This window comes from Trichechus manatus, unplaced genomic scaffold (assembly GCF_000243295.1).
Source record: "Trichechus manatus latirostris isolate Lorelei unplaced genomic scaffold, TriManLat1.0 scaffold00093, whole genome shotgun sequence".
NCBI classification, from domain to species: Eukaryota; Metazoa; Chordata; class Mammalia; order Sirenia; family Trichechidae; genus Trichechus; species Trichechus manatus.
In genome coordinates this window covers 1,158,027-1,181,699 of record NW_004444029.1, presented here as the reverse complement: position 1 = coordinate 1,181,699, position 23,673 = coordinate 1,158,027, and the positions used below count along the sequence as shown (strand labels likewise).

The following is a 23,673-nucleotide window of genomic DNA, read 5'->3' as shown; positions in this document are numbered from 1 at the left end:
TGGGAGAAGGGAAGGATACAGTCATTTACACAAAAGGCTCCTGCTGTTTTATGGACCCAGGAGTCAGGGGAGGGAGAGGGAGAAGTGCTAGGAGTGGGAAAATACTGAGTACTGGGTCAGAAAGAGAGAGAGAGGTGTATACAGATCTCTATGTACAGAGAGAGGGAGAGAGAGGATGACGATGATGATGATAAGGAAAGAGAGAGAGAGAGAGATGGAGATAAAGATATACACAGAGAGATATAGCTAGAGAGAGAGAGAGATGGGGATACATAGAGAGAGAGAGGAATATAAAGAAAGAGAGAGGAATATATAGATGCGGGGAGCCCTGGTGGCGCAATGGTTAAGAGCTCCACTGCTAACCGAAAGGTCGGCAGTTCAAGTCCACCAGCCACTCCTTGGAAACACTGTGGGGCAGTTCTACTCTGTCCTGTAGGGTCGCTATGAGTCGGAGTTGAGTTGACGGCAGTGGGTTTACATAGAGAGGGATGGAGATATATATATAGAGAGAGACAGACAGAAATATGTAGAGATACATAGAAAGAGAGAGAGTGAGGAGGAGGAGGATGGTAGGGATAGAGATGGAGACTGAGAGACAGAGGTAGAGACTGTTGTTGTTGTTAGGTGCCCTCAAGTGCATGCCGACTCACAACCCCCTATAGGACAGAGTAGAACTGCCCCATAGTGTTCCCAAGGCTGTCAGCTTAACAGGAGCAAATCCCCAGGTCTTTTCTCTCATGGAGCTGCTGGTGGATTTGAACCACCAACTTTTGGTTACCAGCTGAGCGCTTAATCACTGCACCACCAGGGCTCCTTGAGGTAGGGGTATGTAGAGATAAAGAGATAGATACAGATATAGATATCAGGCATATATATGATACACTCATGAACTTTTTAACAAATGGAGCTATGATACACCTTTTATTCTGGAAATTGCCTGCCACTTAATGTACAACTGGCAACTTATAGAGATCTATTTCACTGTTTGTGGCAACTTGTATTACATTTTATAGATATTCCATAACAGATTCACACATTGTGGTTGTTTTCACTTGTTGCTTCTGTTAAAAAATATACATTTTTACAAACTACCCAAACTGTTGAAGCACCAAACTAGAAAGGGTGTGTGTGTGCACATGTGTGCATTGCTGTGTGTATGTGTGTGCATATGTGTATGTGTGCATGTGTGCATGTGTGTGTACGTGTATATGTATGTGTGGGTGCATGACTGTGCATTGTGTGCAAACACATCTGTGTGTGTGCATAAGTGTGTGTGTGCGTGTGTGCATGTGTGCATGCATGTGTGTGCATGTATGCATCTGTGTGCGTGTGTGCATGAGTGTGCATGTGTGCGTGTGTGCATGCACGTGTGTGCGTGTATGCATCTGTGTGTGTGCATGAGTGCGTGTGTGCGTGTATGCATCTGTGTGCATGTGTGCGTGTGCACATGCCTGTGTACATGTGTGTGTGCTTGCACACACGTGTGTAGGTGTGTGTGCACATGTACGTGTGTGGGTCCTACGTGAGGTGGAGGGAGGAAGATTAAGCAGAAAGTCAAGTGGATTGAAATCAGCAGTAAAGCGACCACTTGCCAGCGCTAAATGTACTTGAAATTTATTCCCTGCATCTGTAGGTAAATGCCCTTCTGTTCTTGAAACAATCAATCCCCTGTAAACTCCCCACAAAGTTTTGCCGTGGCGAGATGTGAGATTGGTTCTGTCAGAACCAGTCAGCGCTGTGTTTGTGCTCCCTCTGGCCTGAATTTTAATGCCTTGTTCTTTCCCGAAGCCCCTCAGCCTCAGAAAAGGTCAGAAAGCGCCATGTCTCAGCCTGCTGTGCTCTGGGCAGCGGCCAGCCCTTTGGAAATCACTGCTTTCAGAAACCAGGTTCCGCCACCATCTACTTGGTTTCAAATTAGCATAACTTGCAGCACCATGCTGTAGCAGCCAAACCTTCACTGTTGTCTTTCTTTATAATCTAAATTCATTTTTGAAGATACTGAGATTCTCAAACTGCTGAATCTTGGACAATTTTCCCCCATTGCTCTCGACAGCATCAAAGGTGAGACAAAGAGACCGAAACCTCTGTCTTTAACTTGAATTTTGAAGTGGAGAACTGTCTTAGTTATCCAGTGCTGCTGTAGCAGACACTCAAGTGGGGGGCTTTAACAAACAGAAATTTATTTTCTCACAGTTCAGGAGACTAGAAGTCCAAATTCAGGGCACGAGCTCTGGGGGAAGGCTTTCTCTCTGTCAGCTCAGGGGGAAGGACCTTGTCTTTTTCAGTTTCTGGCGCTTGGCTCCTTGGTGATCTCCATGTGGCAAGTATCCTTCCCTCAGTTTGTGCTTACTTAACCTGCTCTTCTATATCTCAAAAGAAGGTGACTTAAAACACACCCTACATTGATACTGCCTCATTAACATAAAGAAAACGTTTTCCCAAATGGGGTTATAACCACAGGAATAGGAGGATTTACAACACTTATTTAGGAAGGAGACAATTCAATCCATAGCAGAAATGTAGGTCAAATCATAAGCTGACCTGTCATGCTGACATGCTGGGTTTCACTCTCCTGATCCAGCGGCTATGTCCCTGTCTGTCCATTCCCCCTGACCACGTGTGTGTGTTGGAGGGCTGCCATCCTCAGACACAGCAGAACATGTCTTCTTTCAGTGCAAACCTTCCATCCTGCAGCCTGTGGGATCTCGGCGCATGCCCACGTGCCTCAGGGTCTGCAGTCTGTGTCGGCCATGCACTCAGCAGCATGTTCCAGCAAACATGCTCTGCCTGCTCCAAGCCACGTTAGCGACTCCCCACACTCCCAGTCAGCATCAGAGCCTGCCCCGCCCGCACGTGAATTCCCAGATTCCTGCAAAATTAAAGCCATTCCAAATGGACATCTTCTAAATGGGCTTCGTTTCACTCACTTTGCTTTAATTATGTAACACAGAGTTATAGAACTTGTGCCCGTCTCTCTTAATAGCAGACCAGTATGTGTCCTCTGTGATCCACTAGAATTCATGTTACAGTCTTCATGCCAGGTGGGCACTTGCGTAGCTCAGGACATCCAGAACTTCTGTGTCCCACCAGGAAAACAGCAACAGAGGATCCAATCGCGAAGTGGGCTCCCCAACGCCATGGCTCCTTTGCATCCTTAAGGTCTGAGTATCTGTTTCAGTTTCGATACTCTATTTTTTTCTTTTTTTGGAAATTCAACAATTTTTACAGTATAATTCAGTGATATTGATTACATTCATCATGTTCTGCAACCATTCTCACCCTCTTCTTCCAAATTACTCCACCCCCATGAACGTAAACTCAGTGCCCGTGAGCAACAGCTCCCTCTTGCCTCCCTCCCACCCCTGGTAACCTCTAAGAAGCTCTGGTTTCTATACATTGGCCTATTTCCTAGAAGTGGGATCATAAAGTCTGTCTTTTTGTGACCGACTTATCTCACTCAGCATAATGATTTCAAGGTTCATCCACGTTGTGGCATGGATCAGCGCTTCACTTCTCTTTATGGCTGAACAATATTCCATTGTGATGTGTGTATGTGTATATGTATATAGATGTGTGTATATATGTGTATATATTATATATATATATAATATTTTGTTTATCCATTCATTTGTTGATGGATATTTTTGTTGTTTCCACTATTTGGCTATTGTGAACAACGCTGCGATGAATATTGTTGTATAAGTTTCTGCGTGTGTTCCTGCTTTCAGTTCTTTTGGGTACAATCCTAGGAGCAGAATTGCTGGTAGTTCTATGTTTAACTTTCTGAGGAACCGCCGAACTGTTTACCACAGCGACTGCACCATTTTAAATTCCCACCAGCAATGTGCATGGGTTCCAATTTCTCCTCATCCTCACCAACACCTGTTATTTTCCATTTATTTGATCATAGCCATTCTGGGGGAGGGGTGAGGTAGCATCTCATTGTGGTTTTGATTTTCATTTCCCTAATGGCTAATGAAGAACCACTGCCCTGACGGCGGAATGGTTCAGAGCTCAGCTGCTATCCAAAAGGTCAGCAGTTCAAATCCACCAGCTGCTCCTTGGAAACCCCATGGAGCAGTTCTCCTCTGTCCTGTAGCGTCGCTATGAGTCAGAATTGACTTGGTGGCAATGGCTTTTTTGTTTTAATGGCTAATGACATTGAGCATCTTTTCATGTGCTTGTTGGCCATTTGCATATCCGCTTTAGTGAAATGTCTACTCAAATCTTTTGCCCATTATTCGGTTGAGTTGTCTATCTTTTTGTCATTAAGTTGCAAGAGTTCTTTGTATATTCTGGATATTAAATCCTTATCCAACATATCATCCCCCAAATTTGTCTCCCAACATGTATGTTGTCTCTCCACTTTGTGGATAAAGTCCTTTGATGATGAAAAGTTCTTAATTCTTATGAGGTCCCATCTGTCTCTTTTGTTTTTTGCTGCTCATGCTTTTGGTGTTGTATCTAAGAATCTACTGTTGAACGCTGAGTCCTGTAGCCATACCCTTATGTTTTCTTCTAAGAATTTTATGGTTTTACTTTTCACATTTAAGCCCTTGATCTATTTTGAATTGGTTTTTGTGTATGGTGTGAGGTAAGGATCCTATTTCATTCTTCTGTATGTGGGAACCCAGTTTTCCACACACCATTTATTGAAGACTCTTCTTTCCCTTTGCCAGAAATCAGTTGACCATAGATGTACAGGTTTATTTCTGGACATATATCAATTCCATTGGTCTATATGTCTATCATTGTATATCCTCCACCTGTGCCCCCTGGGTCATTCGGGGCACTTCCTGAGTATACACCTCAATTTTGATTACCACCAGTCCAGTCCAGAGTATCATCCTCATTGCTGTTGGCAAAGCATCTGGATTCAGTAAGTTCATCCAGAGATTTGGTACAACCTAAAAGTGACAACTCAAAGATACCCTGTGGAAATCCAGACATTTCCAGAAGGACAACTCATTACCGCTTGTCTTAGCTTCCTGGTGCTGCTGTAACACAAATACCACACCAAAAAGCCAAGCCTATTGCCATCAAGTCAATTCCGACTCATAGTGACCCTTTAGGACAAGGTAGAACTTCTCCATAGGGTTTCCAAGGAGTGGCTGGTGGAGTCGAACTGCCAGCCTTTTGGTTACCAGCCGAGCTCTTAACCACTGCACCACTGGTATTTAAAGTACAGAATGTATTTTCTCACAGTTCTGGAGGCTAAATGTCCAAATCAGGGCTTTGGCTGTGTCAATTCCTTCCTGATTGGTAGTCCTGGGCCTTCCTTGGCTTGAAGAAGATCTTCACATGATATCTGTCTTCCTCTGGATGTGTGTCTCTGTCTATTCTGGTTTTCTTGTAACTCAGACGTGATTAGGTTTAGGACCCACTCGGCACTGTCATGCCCTCATTAACATAATGAAAGAAAATCCCTATTTTCAAGATCACATGTCTAGGTACAAGGAATTAAACAGCTATTTTGGAGGGACACAATTCAGTCTATAAAACAACCATTTGTACTAAGGCATGATTGCCCTGTGACTAAGTCCATTCAAGAGACCAAATTAGATCAAAGTTGCTTACTGTGCATAGAATTAACACGAATGGCATTTCAGTCTGTAGGGAAAATTCATCAAACTAGAATCACCGCTTGAACCACCCTCCTCCTCTCGGGATGTTTCTGTCTGAATAACCAGTGCTGGACCTCAGATAAATACTGACATATTTTGCTTTTAGCTTTACTTTTTCTAGAATCATTTTAGAAAACCACCCTTACGTTAATACACCACTACCTCAGAAAATGAGAATGTACTTGATTGGACTGAAACTTGCAAATGTTAATTACATGCATGTTCTGGGGATACAGCCTAAAGAGATGGCATTGCCCTGCTTAAGGCAAGTGTTGGGACCTCCACCCTTGCAGGTGATTTGGCTGTTAAAGGGCTCTCGCCCACTCAAAACTGTTGCCATTGAGCCGACTCCAACTCATAGTGACTCCATGTGCATCAGGGTAGAACTGTGCTCTGTATGGTTTTCAGTGGCTAATTTTTTAGAAGTAGATCACCAGGCCATTATTTTGAGGTGCCTCTGGGTGGACTTGAACCTCCAGTCTTCTCATTAGCAGCTGAGCGTGTTGACTGTTTGCACCAGCCGGGGATACTCCTCCTGAATACAGAGACATAAAATACTGTTGTCACGTAACGAAGGAGCCAGGGCCTCACCTGGGATGTCCAGCTTCCATCACCTGTCGGACTTTCCCAAGATGACTGGTGAGGAGGTTGGCAGACGGAGTACATACCAGTCTTGTTTGCTAAATACTCCTTCCCTGGACTAACACCGAAACCGAACCACTGGCCATCAAGTTGACTCTGACTCTTGGCAACCCCAGAATCAGTGGATGGTTTTTTGGAAGTAGGTAGCCAGAGCGGACTCAAACCTCCAAACTTTCAGTGAGCAGCCAAATGTGTTAACCGTTTGCACCACCCAGCGCTCCTCACCCTGTTAAAAAACCAAGGCAAACCTGTTGCCATCAAGTCGATTCCAACTTATAACAACACTATAAGACAGAATAGAACTGCCCCACGGGTTTCCAAGGCTGTAATCTTTATGGAAGCAGACTGCCACGTCTTTCTCCCTGGGAGTGGCTGGTGGGTTCTAACTGCCAACCTTCAGTGAGCAGCCGAGAACTTAACCACTGTGCCACAGGGGCCCCTCACCCCGTTAGGACAAGCTACACCTCCTGGCTCCAAGGACCCATCCTTATTCCCTCCCTGTTCCAGGAGTCTGATGGCAAGGAGGGTTGCACCTTGTACTTCGACTTAGGTTTTCTCGAGCGAGCCCTTCGCTGTGGCAAGCTGACAGGGCCGGCTCATCTCCGCTGATGGCAGATTAAGCCGTTTTCGGTCTTGTGCCAGAGGAGGGCTCGGCCTCCTTGGACAGTGACGCCAGTGATGGTCGAGGTCCTTTCCTCTGGGGTATTCATTCTACCCAATATCACACAACAGTCTTCTTTCCAAGAGGAAACTAGCGTCTGTTTCTCCTAAAATTACACTAAGACTTTGTGGACACGTTAAGGATAGACTGTTCCCGTTGTTTTTCCCTTATGACCTCCACAAACGTATCTCTCATTATCTGCTGGTTATATGCCACCACAGACATATCCCTCATCATCTGCTGGTTATATGCCACCACAGACGTATCTCTATATCACTGTATCTAGATGTTTCGAAGAACAAAAACACATAGCATTCATTAAATAAGAAGGTATCTTAATACCTATGATACAGTAATATTGTATGTTTAATTTAAAATTACGGCTTAAACGTAGCAGTACCCACATGAAATTAATTTTATTTAAGAATAGTAGTTGAACTTAATATTGTATATGTGCACACTTGGTGTAAATGAACGGAAAATACGGTTTGTGTATGAACCAAACCCGTGGAGTGAGCTTAGCCTATGCAGTGTGCTCTTGGGAGGGAAGATGGTCTATTAGCAAAAATCAGAGAAAGCTGCGGATTTAACAGTGAATCCAGAGGTTCTGGTGGCTGTCTGAAAGCTTGCCATGTGTTTCAGTCCGTAGCTCTCCTGGGAAATGCACTCAGAAATGTGACATTCAAAAGGAACTCCTTCCCTAGAGATGAAGCTGAAAGCCAGCTCTCAGCCTGATTACAAGTTCCTGGTCCTTGGACGGAGCCCTGGTGGTGCAGCGGTTAAGAGCTCAGCTGTTAAGCGAAAGGTCGGCAGTTCAAATCCAGCTGCTCCTCAGAAACCCTATGGGGCAGTACTGCTCTGTCCTCTAGGGTCACTATGAGTCAGAATTGACTCCTTGACAGCGAGTTTGGTTTTGGTTTGTTGCTCGGGTGCTAGTGGAAACCGAGTAGTTAGTGTGGGGTTTTTATCTTGGCCTGTGAACATCTTCTCTCCTGGGGGTACTGGCTACTCTGTCCCACAATGGGAGTGTGTGTGAATGTGTGTGTACATGTGGGCAAGAGTGTGTGTGTGTGAGAAGGTGCGTGTACGTGTGTGCGTGTGCAGGCACGTGTGTTTCGGCAGCATGGACCAGGGCGCCCAGTTGTTCTCCTCCCAGATCCCAAGGGTAGAAGCCGAATGAGAGCCCTGGGGTGGCTCAGCCACTCTCCCCCACCCCAAGGAGCCCCTGGAGAAGCCGCTCAGGGAGACGCTCCTGTGTGGTCATCCCCTGGGACTGGGCAGGGGTGGTGGGGACGCTGCTCCAGCGGTCAGCTGCCTGCTCCTCATGATCCCCCGTCGGCATGCCCCATAGCATTCCTGAGGTGGCTGTGCCAGGTGTTCGGGCAAAACATTGTTTGTCCCCAAGCAGAACACCCAAACTCCACTCCTGCCTTCTCCTGCTGGGTCCTCATGCTTCTTGCCCCTCGTTCAAAGCAGCCCCCACCCACCCACTCACTACATCACCTGGGGCTTCTCTCGCGTCTCCTCTGCCTGCGGTCCCTCCCCGGAGTCCCTGCAGCCCGCCGCTTGCTTGCGGGACCCCGACCGCCCACCTTTAACACAACAGTCGACGCACAGGCACACACCCGTGACTTCCGGAACTCTAGAGCAGCTCTGCGGGGATTCGGTTTACCATTGTTCTGCAGGACAAGAGGAAGTGGGGCTCACAGACAACAAAGATTTGTCAAAATCCCAGAAATGGATACTTTTACGTTGCTGGCATGACCTAGGTGTAAACTCCCCTGTTCTTTTCTCCCACGCAGGGAACTACTGGAACGCCGCCTCCTTCCCAGACCCGTCGTCCCACCTCCACTTCTCCACTTTCCAAGGGGAGACCAGCGCCGACATTTCCTTCTACTTCAAAACGCTGATCCCACGTGGGGTGTTTCTGGAAAACCTGGGGAACACAGACTTCATCAAGCTGGAGCTGAAGTGTGAGTACGAGCAGCAGGCTGGCTCCCGGCAGCCACCTTTGTCCCCACAAGCTGACTGAGCCCACTCGGTCCCCACATCCGCCCTCCCTGGCATCCCAAAGGGCGGGGAGGGGGTGTACACCTGAGTGGGCGCGGGTCCTGGCACTCAGACAACCCACAGGGGAACAGACAGATTCCAAACGCCACCACTCAGGAGGGGGAGGATGGATGTTGAAACTGTGCCTTTCTGTGGTTGTTTTCCAAGGAGACTCAGGAGTGTGTAAGACTATCTGAGGGTGGGGAACAGGGCCCAGAGAAGAGCGTAAAGGGTAACGAGGGTCACAGACATTAACATCTACGCAGACGAGCCAGGCGGCAGACTGTATCAGTGCAGCTCTCCGGAAGAGGCCCCGGTCCACACACCCTTTAAAAGCTGAAGTTCTGAATTTATTCAGCCAAGGGCACAGACACCACCACCCAGGCAGATGCCGCTCAGCTCAGCTCAGCGCAGCTGGCCTTGGCTCCGGACTTGACTGAGGCCCGCAGGCTCAGGGTCGCCATCTGTGGAAAGCAGGGGTGTCTGAAGCCGACAAGCTCTATTCCTGCCTTGCCAGCACCCTTTTATCCTCCAGCCTGAATCGGCCTTAGGAATTTACAACCTGCAGACTTCCCAGGGAGGTGAACGTTTGCAAATGCCAGCAGGCTCTCCAGCAAGAGAGGAGGTCTGAGCCAGCCAGACCAGAGTCCTCGGGACACTGATGGGACCCCGCAGCTGTGTCCTGGCACAGTCCTGCTCACCAGCACAGGGAGCCTCCCTCCCATTTGTTCCTTTCGTCTGAGTGGTTCTGGTGCCGGGTTTGGTCCAGAATGATCCCAAACCTGCGTCCCATAGTAGCTGGTAGAATACTGTCCTCTGTTTGTAGTTCTTATTCTGCGATATCATTTGAAAAGGGGATACCAGTTGCTGCCCAGTCAATTCTGACTCATGGCACCCACATGTGTACAGAGTAGAACTGTGCTCCATAAGATTTTCAGTGGCTGATTTTTTGGAGGTAGATAGCCAGGTCTTTCTTCCGAGGCATCTCTGGGTAGACTCAAACCTCCAACCTTTCAGTTAGCAGCTGAGCACGTTAACCATTTGAGCCACCCAGGGACTCCTATAGCTTCTCCACTGGGGTTCAAAGAAGCCTAGTGGGGGAGAGGCGGACCTCTGGATTTGAGAACAGCTTTTTCACGGTAAACAAGAAGCCAGCTTCCATAAAGAACCCAGAGAAAAGGGACGAGGAGTGGGGCTGTCCCTCATACCCTGTGTCCCATCTGCAGTTCACCAAGGCTCACAGGGCAGAGAGTGCGAGGAGACCCTGGGCCCCTCCTCCCCACACCAATGGTCACTCTGCCAACCTCATCATCCTCACAGCAGCAGCCAGGAGACTGGCCTGGAGAGTTGATTTCTTCAGCCAAATCTTTACACCATCTCTGCTTCGTCTCCCCTCAGCTGCTGTGCCCCCTGGTCCCTTTCTGGTAGGAATTCAAATTCTGTCTCTCTGTGCCTGCATCCCAAAGGAACTTGTCACCGTTCACACCTACATATCGGCTTCCATAATAACATTCCATTCATTAACTACGCTGTGCCCCGCTGTCAGGACGGAGAGGTGTGCGGCGAGCTAATGAGACCCGTCAGCGTTGCAACCCGAGGGGAGAAGCACGCTTCCCCGTAGCATAATTACGGTAAACTTGTGAACGCTGTGTTGTTGTTAGTTGCTGTCTACTCAGCTCCGACTTGTGGCGACCTTACATGTTACAGAACGAAGCACCAGACTTCACTTATTCCCTGTATGTGTGAGTTCCCTTGTTCAGTGCATGTTCACTGAGTACCTGCTACGTCCCAGGGGCCATGCAAGGTGCTGAGGACATGTTGTAAAATCAAGCATCATTTTTTCCCTCAAAGATCTTACTGTTTGTTTTGGAAAACCAGCAACTGAATCAGTTGTTACGATAATAATAAAAATACCTCATCCTGTATGCAGATCCCACGTCTCAGGCATTGCTCCAGGCATTGTACATAAAGCATCTCACGCACTCTAACCACCCTCTAAAGAGGGTACCACCACTAACGTCTCCATTTTAGAAATGAGGAAACTGAGGCACAGAGCCAGTGAGCTGCCTGGCGGAGGTCCCACGCCAGGAAGTGGCAGAAACAAAACGTTGTCCATCTGTTCTAGAGTTGCTGCCCTTCCCGTGGAAGTGTACCGCCCCAGAACGTGCAGGGATAGGTGGCTGAGGTGCAGAGAGGGTGACCGGGAGGGCTCCCCAGGGCTGCAATGCCTTCATTGACTTGTGTCTGAAGAGCAGGAGCCAACAATGTGAAGAGGGTGGTGGAAAAACAAGGAGGGAAGGAAACTTGTTTCAGGGTGAGGAAGCCACGTGATGAAGGTGTGGGGGCTGAAATGAAGGACCCAGGAGGGAACAACCCCATAGCCACAGCAGGGGCCTATGCATTAGGGAAGAGGTCAGCTAGAAAGGCAGGCCAAGGTCAGGGGACTCACTGTGCTGGGCAAAGGGTCTGGGTGGTCGTGACCCTGAAATTACAGCAAGCAGGGGAGTAACATGATCAGAATTGTACTCGCCAGAGACGAGACTGGAAGCAAGAGAAGAAGCCAAGATTCTCAACAATTATTAAGATAGTGGGACAGGAATTGAAAGAGGAGATGGCACTGAAGGGTTATAAATACGAGAAATCCTGAAGAAACAGATTCCACAGGTTTTAATAAAATATTTGTGCAGGTTGCGTGGGAGGAAGATCCTGGAATGGGAGGAGGAGTGGGGATGGAAAAACACTAAATAGACAATAGATAAATGGTAACTTTGGTGAAGGGTAAGACAGTACACAACACTGGAGAACCCAGCACAACTTGACCAAGGCAAGGTCATGGAAGCTCCATAGACACATCCAAACTCCCTGAGGGATTGAATTACTGGGCTGAGGGCTGTGGGGACCATGGTCTCAGGCGACATCCAGCTCAGTTGGCATAACATAGTTTATAAAGAAAATGTTCTACATTCTACTTTGGTGAGTAGCATCTGGGGTCTTAAAAGCTGGTGAGCAACCATCTAAGATGCATCAATTGGTCCCAACCCACTTGGAGCAAGGGAGAATGAAGAAAACCAAAGACACAAGGGAAAGATTAGTCCAAAGGACTAATAGACCACAACTACCACAGCCTCCACCAGACTGAGTCCAGCACAACTGGATGGTGCCTGGCTACCACCACCAACTGCTCTAACAGGGATCGCAATAGAGGGTCCTGGACAGAGCTGGAGAAAAACGTAGAACAAAATTCTAACTCACACACACACACACAAAAAAGACCAGACTTACTGGTCTGACAGAAACTGGAGAAACCCCAAGAGTATGGCCCACAGACACTGTTAGAACTCAGTACTGAAGTCACTTCTGAGGTTCACCCTTCAGTCAAAGATTAGACAGACCCATAACACAAAACAAGACTAAATGGGCATACCAGCCCAGAGGCAAGGACGAGAAGGCAAGAGGGGACAGGAAAGCTGGTAATAGGGAACCCAAGGTCAAGAAGGGGAGAGTGTTGACTTGTTGTGAGGTTGGTAACCAATGTCACAAAACAGTATGTGTACTAATTGTTTAATGAGAAGCTAGTTTGTTCTGTAAATCTTCATCTAAAGTACAATAAATAGGTAAAATAAAATGCTTGAAAGACAAAGAGGAAAAAAAGGATCCTGGAATGCATTTAATATCTCTGGTTTTGTTGTATGGATGAGGCACCTTCAAGAGGGAGTATGGCATTTGGAGGCAAAATATAAACTCCATTTTGGATATTTTGAGTTTGAGTGTCTCTGTCACCTTCCACACAAGAGACCCAGGTTCAGTTCCTGGTCAGTTCATCTCCTGTGCAACTACCACCCATCCGTCCGTGGAGGTTTACATGTTGCTATGATGCTGAACAGGTTTCAGCAGAGCTTCCAGACTAAGAAAGACTAGGAAGAAAAGCCTGACAATCTACTTCCAAAAAATCAGCCAGTGAAAACCCTATGGATCAGAACAGTCCAATCTGCAGCCGATCATGGGGACAGAGCAGGACTGAGCAGCATTTCCTTCTGTTGTGCATGGGGTTTCCATGAGTTGGCAGATGCCAGGGCAATTGACAACAACAATCTTAGCATCTATAAAGATGTAAGACCTGAGAGTTGATGATACCCTTCAGAGCCTTAACTTCCTTTCTACTGACTGAGATTCTCGAAGCTGCAGGGAGTATTGCAGCAGGCTTCAAGAAGAAAAGAGTTTTCTCAGAGATGGTATCATTTTAACTGAGCCTCAAAATAAATGGCAAAGTTAGGAAAGACCATTTCTGGCTCAGAATGGCAAGAGGAAAATAACAGAATCATAAACGGCATGCACACGTCAGAAGGTATAGCTGCATCACACACCAGTGCAGTGAGGAGTTGGGAATGCAGCTCAGGGCTAGTACTTCCAGAGCAGACAGCACCTGGCATGTGGTAGGTGCTGAATCAGCATCTGTGGAATGCACGAAATGAACGAGTGTGGTGTCAGTCTAGTGGAGAACCGTGGAACATCTAGACGGCAAAGGAGAGCACCATGACAGAGAGGCTGGTGACCAAAATGAAAGACAAAGAACACATTTCAGGTGGAAGGACAGTCGCAGCTGGGGGAATTTCCGAATCCAAGGTCTCACCAGAAATCAGCGTGGAAGATGAGGAGGACTGCGATCCATGATGTAGCCAGGGAAGAAGGATTCCAGGCTGGGGAGAAAGTCGGGAGACTGGAGGCCACAGTGTCGGCCGGGTCGTCCACACCACTGTTGAGGTGGCCAGGGTGGTGGCTAGGAATGGAGAGGACAGGGACATGTGACCCAAAGGTGACAGTCCTGGGGTTCAGCCATTGACAGATAACAAGGGGAGAGGTTGTGTCTCAAGAGCACACACTGCTGACTGAAGGCTCTGGTGCAATATTGTAGCTGAGTGCTGAGAGACAAAGGGTAGACCAGCTGCCTTCCTGGCCCCAGGCTATGGGCGCTGGGAAGAGGGGCTGCGGGGCGGGTGGTTGTGTATCAGGGTGCCCTTAGTGACGATAAAGAGCGACCATGGAGTTTCCATTTTTGTTTAACAATCTAAAAGAGATTTCAGAGGGCACAGTGGACAGATTTTGAAGGGGATGTTCACTGAGTAGGAAACATCGGGAAAAGCACCCAGACATGGCCGTAATACTTCAGCATAAGCTTCCATCTAGACCAAATTGTGAGCATTTTCCTATAGCAACAGGACTCGGGGAAAATATTTGCATTTAGCCGAAGCAGGCATATCTCCTCAAAAGTGTGGAGGCAGCAGTCTAATGTCCTACTAATCTTAGAAAAGGGTATTAAGGAAAAAACTTTCATTTTCCAAGATACAGCCTTCTGCAGAGCACGTGCTCAGGAAAGTCATGGTGGAAAAGATTCTGCAACATATAGAAACCGATGAATCAGAAGTAAACTAATGGCAATTTATCTTCTGCTATTTCAGAACCAGAGCAACTTCTTACATCAAAAGAGCTTCACTGTGTACACAAGGAACGTCTGATTCCACTTACTGGGCTGTTGTGCCTTTAGGGCATTACTTTTCAAAAAACATCATGACTTTTTATTAACACAAATCAGGTGTTAGCAGCTAGATTTGTCATTTAATTATCCAATCTAACTGAAGTTACCAACATAGATTTAGGAAGAATTTTTGCATTTCTCTTACTTTGAAAGCTTATTGATGGCTTCAATTTGTATTCAAGGTTTGAAATCTGAAGAGTGATTCTAACTCGGTCGTAACTGTAGAAAAGAAAAAATTATCTCCTCTCCCTCAAAAGTGTAAAGACCTGAATATTTAATAGCAACACTATTGTGTTTTTTTTTTTTTAATTTCTCTAGGTTACTGATTTACACTTTTCCATTAGAATTACGGACAAAAAAAATTTTGGAGATGCAAATTAAAGATGAAATATGTACATATATTATATTAGCTATTTGAATTTTATTAAGTATGAAAAATACATAGATAATTGTGAAGTAACAAAGTCAGATTAAATTCATCCAAATTTCTTTGCCAAGTTAAATGACAGTTACTTGAAGGTATGGCATGGATGGACTCCATAATAGGAGGCCCTCTGAGTATGAAAATCACCCACATGACCTTAGGGGTTACTGGTCTACCCACTGCTGCTGCCTGCAGGCCTATCTACTGTTCTGGAAATTTCCAGAAGTGGTTGGGAATTCCTCCCAAGCTGGCCGGAGAGAGTTACTTCTCTCCACAGAGCTTGTTGCCTTGCCTTTCTCTCCCCACACCCCAGAGGCAACTTTAGAAGGCCGCCCAGCTGGCTCTGCTTGCACCTGCTGGTGTGAGGTGGTGTGTAAGTTTCTGAGTGCTGTTGTAATACAAATACCACAAGTGGGTGGCTTTAAAGAACAAAAGTTTATTTTCTCTCAGTGCAGAAGGCTAGAGCTTTGAATTCGGGACGCCGCTCTAGGGGAAGGCTCTCTCCTGTCGGCTTGGCGGGAAGATTCTCATCTCTCCCCGATTCTGCAGCCCTGTCGTTCCTCAGTTCCTCGGCGATCCTCGCGTGGCATCTCTCTGCCCATCTGTGCTCCTGTGTCTCTGTGTCTGTGCTGCTCCTTATAATGAAGGGCTTGGGTTTAGGACACACCCTACACTGATGAACCAAAAAAAAGCAAACAAACTTGTTGCTGTTGTGTTGATTCCGACGATAGTCACCCTTTAAGACAGAATAGAAGAGCCCCCACAGGGCTTCCAAGGCTGTAATCTCTATGGTTGCTGTTGAGTTGATTCCGACGATAGTCACCCTATAAGACAGAATAGAAGAGCCCCCATAGGGCTTGCAAGGCTGTAATCTCTATGGAAGCGAACTGCCACATCTGTCTCCCACAAGGTGGCTAGTGGGTTCAACTTTTTGGTTAGCAACTCAGTGCTAAACCACTGCGCTACCAGGGTTCCTTCCTACACTGATAGGCCTCATTAACATAACAAAGAAACCCCTATTTCCAAACAAGATCACATCTGCAGGTATAGGTTAGGACTCCAACTCATAATTTTGGGGGACACAATTCAATCCATAACAGTAGATGCTGCCTCCTGAAGTTACACGCCCTTGGTAGCAGGTCCTTCACCTCTGGCTCAGATCCCAGACTCTGAGAACTCAAGGGCAGGATCCTTCTAGCCACACCCAGAGAGACAGCTCACCCTTCCTCTGGGACTCAGCTCTGCTCTGGAAATCAGGGCCATCTGGGGCATAGGCTCCCCAAGAGCTCTCTCCAGGCCTGGTGTCCTTAGAATTTCCCAATTACCCCCCATCTTATTTACATAGTCAAATTAGAGACATTTCAAACAATAAAAAGAAAGTAAACATCGAGAGGCAGGATTCTCTCCCAGACTACATTGTACATCCATCACAGTCCATACTGACTCCACTTCTGTTACATTCAAGAATGAACGAAAGTCATCTGTAGGGATAGAAGTCAGAACAGTGATTGCCCCTGGGGCTAGGGGCATTGACTGAGAGAGGGCACAAAGGAACCTGCTGGGGTGGTGGAAATGTTTTCTATCCCAATCTAAGGAGTGATTCCATAGGTAAAAATTTATCCAGCTGTGTTTTCATGTTGTTTTTGTTGTTAGGTGTTGTCGAGTCAGTTCTGACTCCTAGCAACCCTATGTACAACAGAATGAAATACTGCCCGGTCCTGCACCATTCTCACAATTATAGTTATCCTTGAGCCCATTGTTGCAACCACTGTGTCAATCCATCTCGTTGAGGGTCTTCCTCTTTTTCACTGACCCTCTACTTTACCAAGCATGATGTCCTTCTCCAGGGACTGATCCCTCCTGACAACATGTCCAAAGTATGTGAGATGTAGTTTCACCATCCTTGCTTCTTTTTTATTTTTTCCTATACAAAAATTTATACAGACATTGTTATGTGACCCTAATTGTTCTCCCCATACTGCGACAGCACACTCCTCCTTTCCACCCCTGATTCCCCGTGTCCATTCAACCAGCTGCTAACCCTCTCTGCCTTCCCAGCTACCCTCTGGACAGAAGCTGCCCATTTAGTCTCTTGTATCTACTTGAGCTAAGAGGCACACTCCTCACGAGTATCACTTTATGTCCCACCGTCCAGTCCAATCCCTGTCTGAAGAGTTGGCCTTGGAAATTGTTTTAGTTCTGGGCTGGTAGAAAATCCAGGGGCCATGCTTTCCGGGGTTCCTCCAGTCTCAGTCAGACCATTAAGTCTGTTCTTCTTACTAGAATTTGAGTTCTGCACCCCACCTTTCTCCTGCTCCATCCGGGACTCTCTGTTGTGTTCCCTGTCAGGGCGATCATTGGTGGTAGCCGGCACAATCTAGTTCTTCTGGTCTCAGGCTGATGAAGTCTCTGGTTTTGTGGCTGTTTCTGTCTCTTGGGCTAATACTTTTCCTTGTGTCTTTGGTGTTCATCATTCTCCTTTACTCCAGGTGGTTGGGACCAATTGATGCAAACTTTTAAGACCCCAGATGCCACTCACCAAAGTAGGATGCAGAACATTTTCTTAATAAGCTTTGTTATGCCAGTTGACCTAGATGTCCCCTGAAAGCATGGTCCCCAGAACCCTACCCCTGCTACTCTGTCCTTCAAAGTGTTTGATTGTATTCAGGAAGCTTCTTAGCTTTGGTTTAGTCCAGTTGTGCTGACTTCCCCTGTAGTGTGTGCTGTCCTTCCCTTCACCTAAGATAATTCCATCCTTGCTTCTAATGAGCATTCTGGTTGTACTTCTTCCAAGATAGATTTGTTCATTCTTTTGGCAATCCATGGTATATTCAATATTCTTCACCAACACCACAACTGAAAGGCATGAATTCTTCTTTGGTCTTCTTTATTCATTGTCCAACTTCCACATGCATATGAGGCGATTAAAAATACCCTGGCTTGGGTCAGATGCATCTTAGTCCTCAAAGTGACATCTTTGCTTTTTAACACTTTAAAGAAGTGTTTTCATGATTTATTGTAAATAAATGCACTTTAAATGTAAATTATATCTCAACTGAGAAATGGCGGGGGGTGGGGGGGAACCTGCTGTAAGCAAATCTTGAATGACAACAAATCTAACAAAACATTTGATTTTTAAGAAGAGAATGAGACCAGGATTCTAGGCTGACCAACTCAAGACAAGTCTCTGAACCTCTCAAGACTTTATCAGTCACTTGTGAAAAAGAAGTTTGGGCCAGATTATCTGTAAATCTCTCCCAGTACTCGCCGCTCTAGAAACCTGTCCGAGACCATCAGCGCCAAGTGCTGCTGTCCACCTGCCATCCTGCACGAACTCATAATTAAGAGCATCTAACTTTTTCATGCCATGGCTCTCCCTTCTCCTACAGATGATGGGAGGAGGGCTGATTTAGAACAAATGACATCTGCTTCACGTAATTTCAACTGCACACATGCTTCAACTAAAAGTAATCAGGTGCTCTCCTAAAAATATTGCTCACTAGTGGCGTAGTGGTTAAGAGTTCGGCTGCTAACCAAAAGGTCGGCAGTTCGAAGTCACCGGGCACTTCTTGGAAACCCTATGGGGCAGTTCTGCTCTGTCCTCTAGGGTCACTATGAGTTGGAATCAACTCAATGGCAATGGGTTTTGAGTTGTCAATTCTAATTAAAGATCCATCACAGTGGCCCACACGTACCTGAAGCTCAGCATGTCAAAACTTAACTCCATCATCACCCAAAAGCCGCCTCCTCTCTCCTCCCCATCCTAGTTATTGCCATCACCTCTTCCTCATTATCCAGGTAGAAAGCTCAAAATCATAGAGACAGCAAGATAGAGAGAAATGTGATTCCTCCTCTAAGTCATCAAATCAAAACAATTCCAGAAATAGCATCAATTCAAACTAGTATCAGAAAGGTGGATGGAGCACAGATGCAAATGTAATGCATTCCTGTCAATCAAGTTTCTCTCCTTCCCTCCTTATCTCCCACAATGGCTTCTCTTATTGAAATGTCCTATATTCTTGATTGGAACAGCCTCATAATTTGTCCCCTCCCTCAAGCCCCCCTCTGCTGACACTTATCGTCCCCCAAGATCCCAGATATTTACAGATCTTGTTGTGGAACTCCATTCCTTACGAGATGAAGTTCAAACAATGAAGCTTGGTAAGTGATTCAAGGCTACCCAGAATTAGCCAAACTCAAGGTCAAGGGCACAGTGCTCCAGACTTCCAAGTTTGCTCAAGTCTTCTGATACCAGCTGCAGGTTCAGGGGTTTCCCAAAACCAGCCTCAGGTTTCATAAATCGTAGAATGACTCACAGAACTCAGGAAAGCACTGTACTTACTATTACGGTTTTATTATAGCCAAAGGATACAAATTGGAACCAGCCAAAGAAAGGGACACATAGGACAAGGTCTGAGAGGATCCCAAATACGAAGCTTCCGTTGTTCTCAAGGATATGTCACCGTCTGTCTTAGTCATCTAGTGCTGCTATAACAGAAATACCGAAAGTGGATGGCTTTAACAAAGAGAAGTTTATTCTCTCAGTCTAGTAGGCTACAAGTCCAAATTCAGGGCGTCAGCTCCAGGGGAATGCTTTCTTTTTGAGCTCTGGAGTAAGATTCATGTCATCAATCTTCCCTTGGTCTGGGAGCTTCTCTGTGCAAGAACCTCAGGTCCAAAGGATGTGCTCTGCCCCTGGCTCTGCTTTCTTGGTGGTATGAGGTCCCCATATGTCTCTGCTTGCTTCTCTCTTTTATATCTCAAAAGAGAGTGGCTTAAGACACTATCTAATCTTGTAGACCTCATCAGCATAACTGCCACTAATCCATCTTATTACACCATGGTGATAGAGTTTACAACACATAAGGAAATCACATCAGATTACAAATGGTACACAATCATACAATACTGGGAATCATGACCCAGCCAAGTTGGCAGATATTCTGGGGGGACGCAGTTCAATCCATGACATCGTCCCAGCATCAATGTGTAGCAATACGCACAGAGTATCACCAACCCAGGAAAATCACCCAAGCTTCAGTGTCCAGAGTTTTTACTGAGGCTTCATTACGTTGCCATGATTGATTGAACCATTGCCCACGTGGTTAAACTCAATCTTCATCTACCTCCCCCAGAGATCAGGCTGATCACTGTATCGTCACAACCACAAGTTACCTTCTTAGCATAAACTATCAAATGTGGTCTGAAGGGCTCACCTTGAATAAAGGTACTCCAACCACTCTGGAAATTCCAAAAGTTTAGAGGTTATCTCCCAGTGCAGGGGACATCTCTTTGGAGGCCAGTTTCCTTACTACACAAAGGCTTTAACTTAATTTTTCAGTCTCCTTTCTACCACATCCCAACTCTGCCCCTCACCCGCCAGCACCATGTCCCTGCGCTTGGCCCCCTCCAACTACTGATGTTCCCTGGACACCACCCACACCTTCCTACCACCACTGTGTCCTTACCTGTCCTGGAATTCCCTCTCCCATATTAATATCCTGCCCACAGAAAGATATACTGCACATTCATTTTAAAATATAAAACATAGATAAGGCAGAAATCTTTCACTGACATACCATTTTTCTTAAAATATCAAAATTTGTACAAGACAATTAACTGGGTGCATTGCCTGGAAAATAACAGCCATCCTTGTTAGAGAAAGTCTTTACATAGTGCTTGTCTGAACAGAGTGTAAGCTGCGTGTCATTACATTAAAGAAATGCTAAAGTTTCATAGAGATATATTTTCTGATGGAATGTGTACCTGTACCATTTTTCTTCCATCTGACTCTGATTCTAATGTTTTCTGCATTATTTATTGTTCGTGGTAGGTGACAAAATCTTTCCCTTCAGAAAGATGACATGTTGAAGTATCAAAAAGAACAACTAGAATAAGCCTGCCTTTGACTGGATGGAAGACAACAGGCATTCTAAGAGGAGAAGAAATCTAAGACCCATGAATTCATGCATTCTGAGTCTATGGGGTTGTGGGGGCGGTGGGGAGAAAGAATGAGCTATCTTTATGCAACAAAAGCCCCATAGGGTCATGAGAAAAACAGAAATATAAATATATGAATTTTAAGTTATAATAAGGGAAGAGATCTTACATCTGCCATTCTAGAAGCGAACAGTGTCTCCACGGGCTCGACACTTTCATAAAAACAAATGCTTTAAGAAGGAAGAGTTGGCGCCATAGTCAGCTAGTGTGTTACTAATGCTGTTGAACGGATTCCACTAAGGATGACACTTGGGACCAACTAATTCAATGCAGGTTTTTAAAAAAGATAAGTAAGTCAGAGAGCAGGGCTTCCTTTACATACAGTGAGTGACCCGGAGAGATTACTCGAAGTTGCTCAAGACCAAGGAGTATTTCAAGGGCCAAATTCCGCAGTGAGTGAACAACACTAGGTCTTTATGAGCCACCAGAAAAACACCTACACGAAAAACTATAATTGGACAGACCTTGGAAAGCTTAGAAATACGTGCTCTACAAGTGAAGAATTCAGGGAGTTCTCTTTTTTAAAGACACATTTTTCTTGAATTACAGGGTAATTTTTCATAGCAATCAAGATAGGAACTTTGAGGAGAAGCATAAAGGCTTATGTGAAATCTAATATAGGACTAGGGTTATAGCTGAAATAAATTCTTCTGAAATACATCCAGAAAAGAAAGGCTTGTTTCTCTTCATCATATTTATGTTTTACCTTTTTATTCGTTCATTCCAAATGTAGGTACGTCCTGATTTACAAATGGACTGTGCTCCAGAAGTTTCTGAGCCAGTTGTTCGGAACCTGGAATGTATTTTCTGTAGACACACTTTGTAAATGGCACCCGTATTCCATGGCTAACCATAAAGAGCTTGTTTTGTTCCAGAGCATGGCTGAAAACTCAACTGGCGTGTGCCAGCTTCATCTTTGAGCTCTGGGTTCTGGAGATCCCTCAGTACAGATGAGAAATGTTGAAGAAAAGGGGAATTTCTTTCCATGTTTCTGAATGTGGAGCTTGTCCTTGGCAAACTTCTGTATAAGGAGAGCTTGTGTTTGCCTTTATGACATTTAAAGTGCAGTCCTTCCTCCCCTGTCTTTGAGGCCTCAGCTTGCTGGTGTTGGGGCAGTACTGGTCTAAGGGCGCCCACCTGGCTCCCAGCCACTCCTCTTTGTTCTAAAGTCTCATAGTTCTGTGAATCACAAAATTCCAATTAATTCATTCCAAATGTATTCTTGCAACCTATATATGTCTTAAATATTATGATATTCTGGCATAGAGTGGGGACTGGAAATAGAAGGTGACCAGTACAATACAACTCATCCCTTCTGAATCTCAGTGTTCTGATGGGGAAGATCCCTCTATCATTTTTTAATCTTATAAATAAATTAATAAATGTGATAAGGCCATAAGAGATTTAAGAATGAGATATATTAGTTGAGGCACGACAAGCTGCTGTACCAATAAAACCCCAGGATTCAGCAGCTATGTAACAGCCTAAAATGCTTCTGGTCCATGAGGACCTTCCACACAGTGACTTGGGGATCCAGGCTCCTTTTGTGGCTCCACCGTCTCCCCAGTTGGCTGACAGGGAAAGGCTGGTGAAGAAGCAGTCTCTCTTCTTGACCACACTGGCCCAGAGTGACACCTGTGGCTTTGCTGTCCTTGCACTGGGCAGAGCTAGTCACAGACTGGTCCTGTGGCTCTACCCCGTGATGGAGACTGGGAGATGTTGTTCCTGGCTGCATCGCTGGTTTGCAGGGCTAACTATGGAGAGGGGGAAATAAACTTCTCATGACCAGTTAGCCGTCTCTGCCACAGGCACTATGGCCACGAAAGAGAGTAAGCTGTCAACCTTCCCTAGAGAAATGGAGGCAGGCTTCCAGAAGATGCAGCATTTTGTTTGCACCAAGGGAGACAAGCAAACAAAGGTGGGATAATAGCCTTTTCCCAGTGAGGAAGCAGCACCGGCAAAGGCATGTGGAGGAGGAGGAGCATTTGCAGAACTGGGAGTGATGTGGCTGGATCCCAGGGACCAGCTGTTGTGCTTGCGGTTGTGGTTGTGGTTGTTGTTGTTAGCTGCCATCCAGTTGGCCCTGACCCATGGTGATCCCATGCACAGTGGAACGAAACTGCCCAGTCCTACGCCATCCCCATGACTGGCTGAGGATCAGACCGTTACGATCCATAAAGTTTTCATTGGCTGATTTTCAGAAGTAGATCACCAGGCCGTTCTTTCTAGTCCATCTTAGCCTGGAAGCTCCCCTGAAACCTGTTCAGCATCATAGCAGCACACAAGCTTCCGCTGACAGACAGGTGGTGGCTGCCCATGAGGTGCATTGGCCAGGACCAGTTAAAGACACCTTTTCGTTAAAGAAATGACCACCCACAGGTCTTTGGGAAGAGTTTGACAAAGGAAAGCTAGCTGGACCCAAAGTCTGTTAGAACTTTCCTCATTCCACTTGCCTCTGCTGATGATGTGAACGTGATCAAGTTTGGTTTATCTGCGTCTCTGAATTTGACTCCTATAATGAGAGCTGATATGAATGCCCAATGGCTCCTCGGAAGAGTGCTGATGGTTTGTGTTCTGCTGGGCCTTTGTGGGAAGTGCAACCAGAGCCAATGACTAATAGAAGCAGTGTGTGTCTGTCAGATGTAATTACAACCCTGGATCACGCTCATCCTCCCGCCTGACTTCCGCGTACACTGCTGTAATAACAGGAACGTGCTGGCCCCTCAGACCTGGGAGGTCC

General features: G+C 46.1%; 1 protein-coding gene across 1 annotated transcript in view; it reads left to right on the top strand.

Annotated features, from left to right (window-relative positions):
- Nucleotides 1-23,673, top strand: part of CNTNAP2 (contactin associated protein 2) — a 1,280,693-nt gene that overhangs the window by 1,065,861 nt on the left and 191,159 nt on the right. Inside the window, exon 15 of the mRNA XM_023736915.1 lies at nt 8,730-8,900. Within this exon, the coding sequence (XP_023592683.1) occupies nt 8,730-8,900 (171 nt within the window). The remainder of the gene's footprint in view (nt 1-8,729; nt 8,901-23,673) is intronic.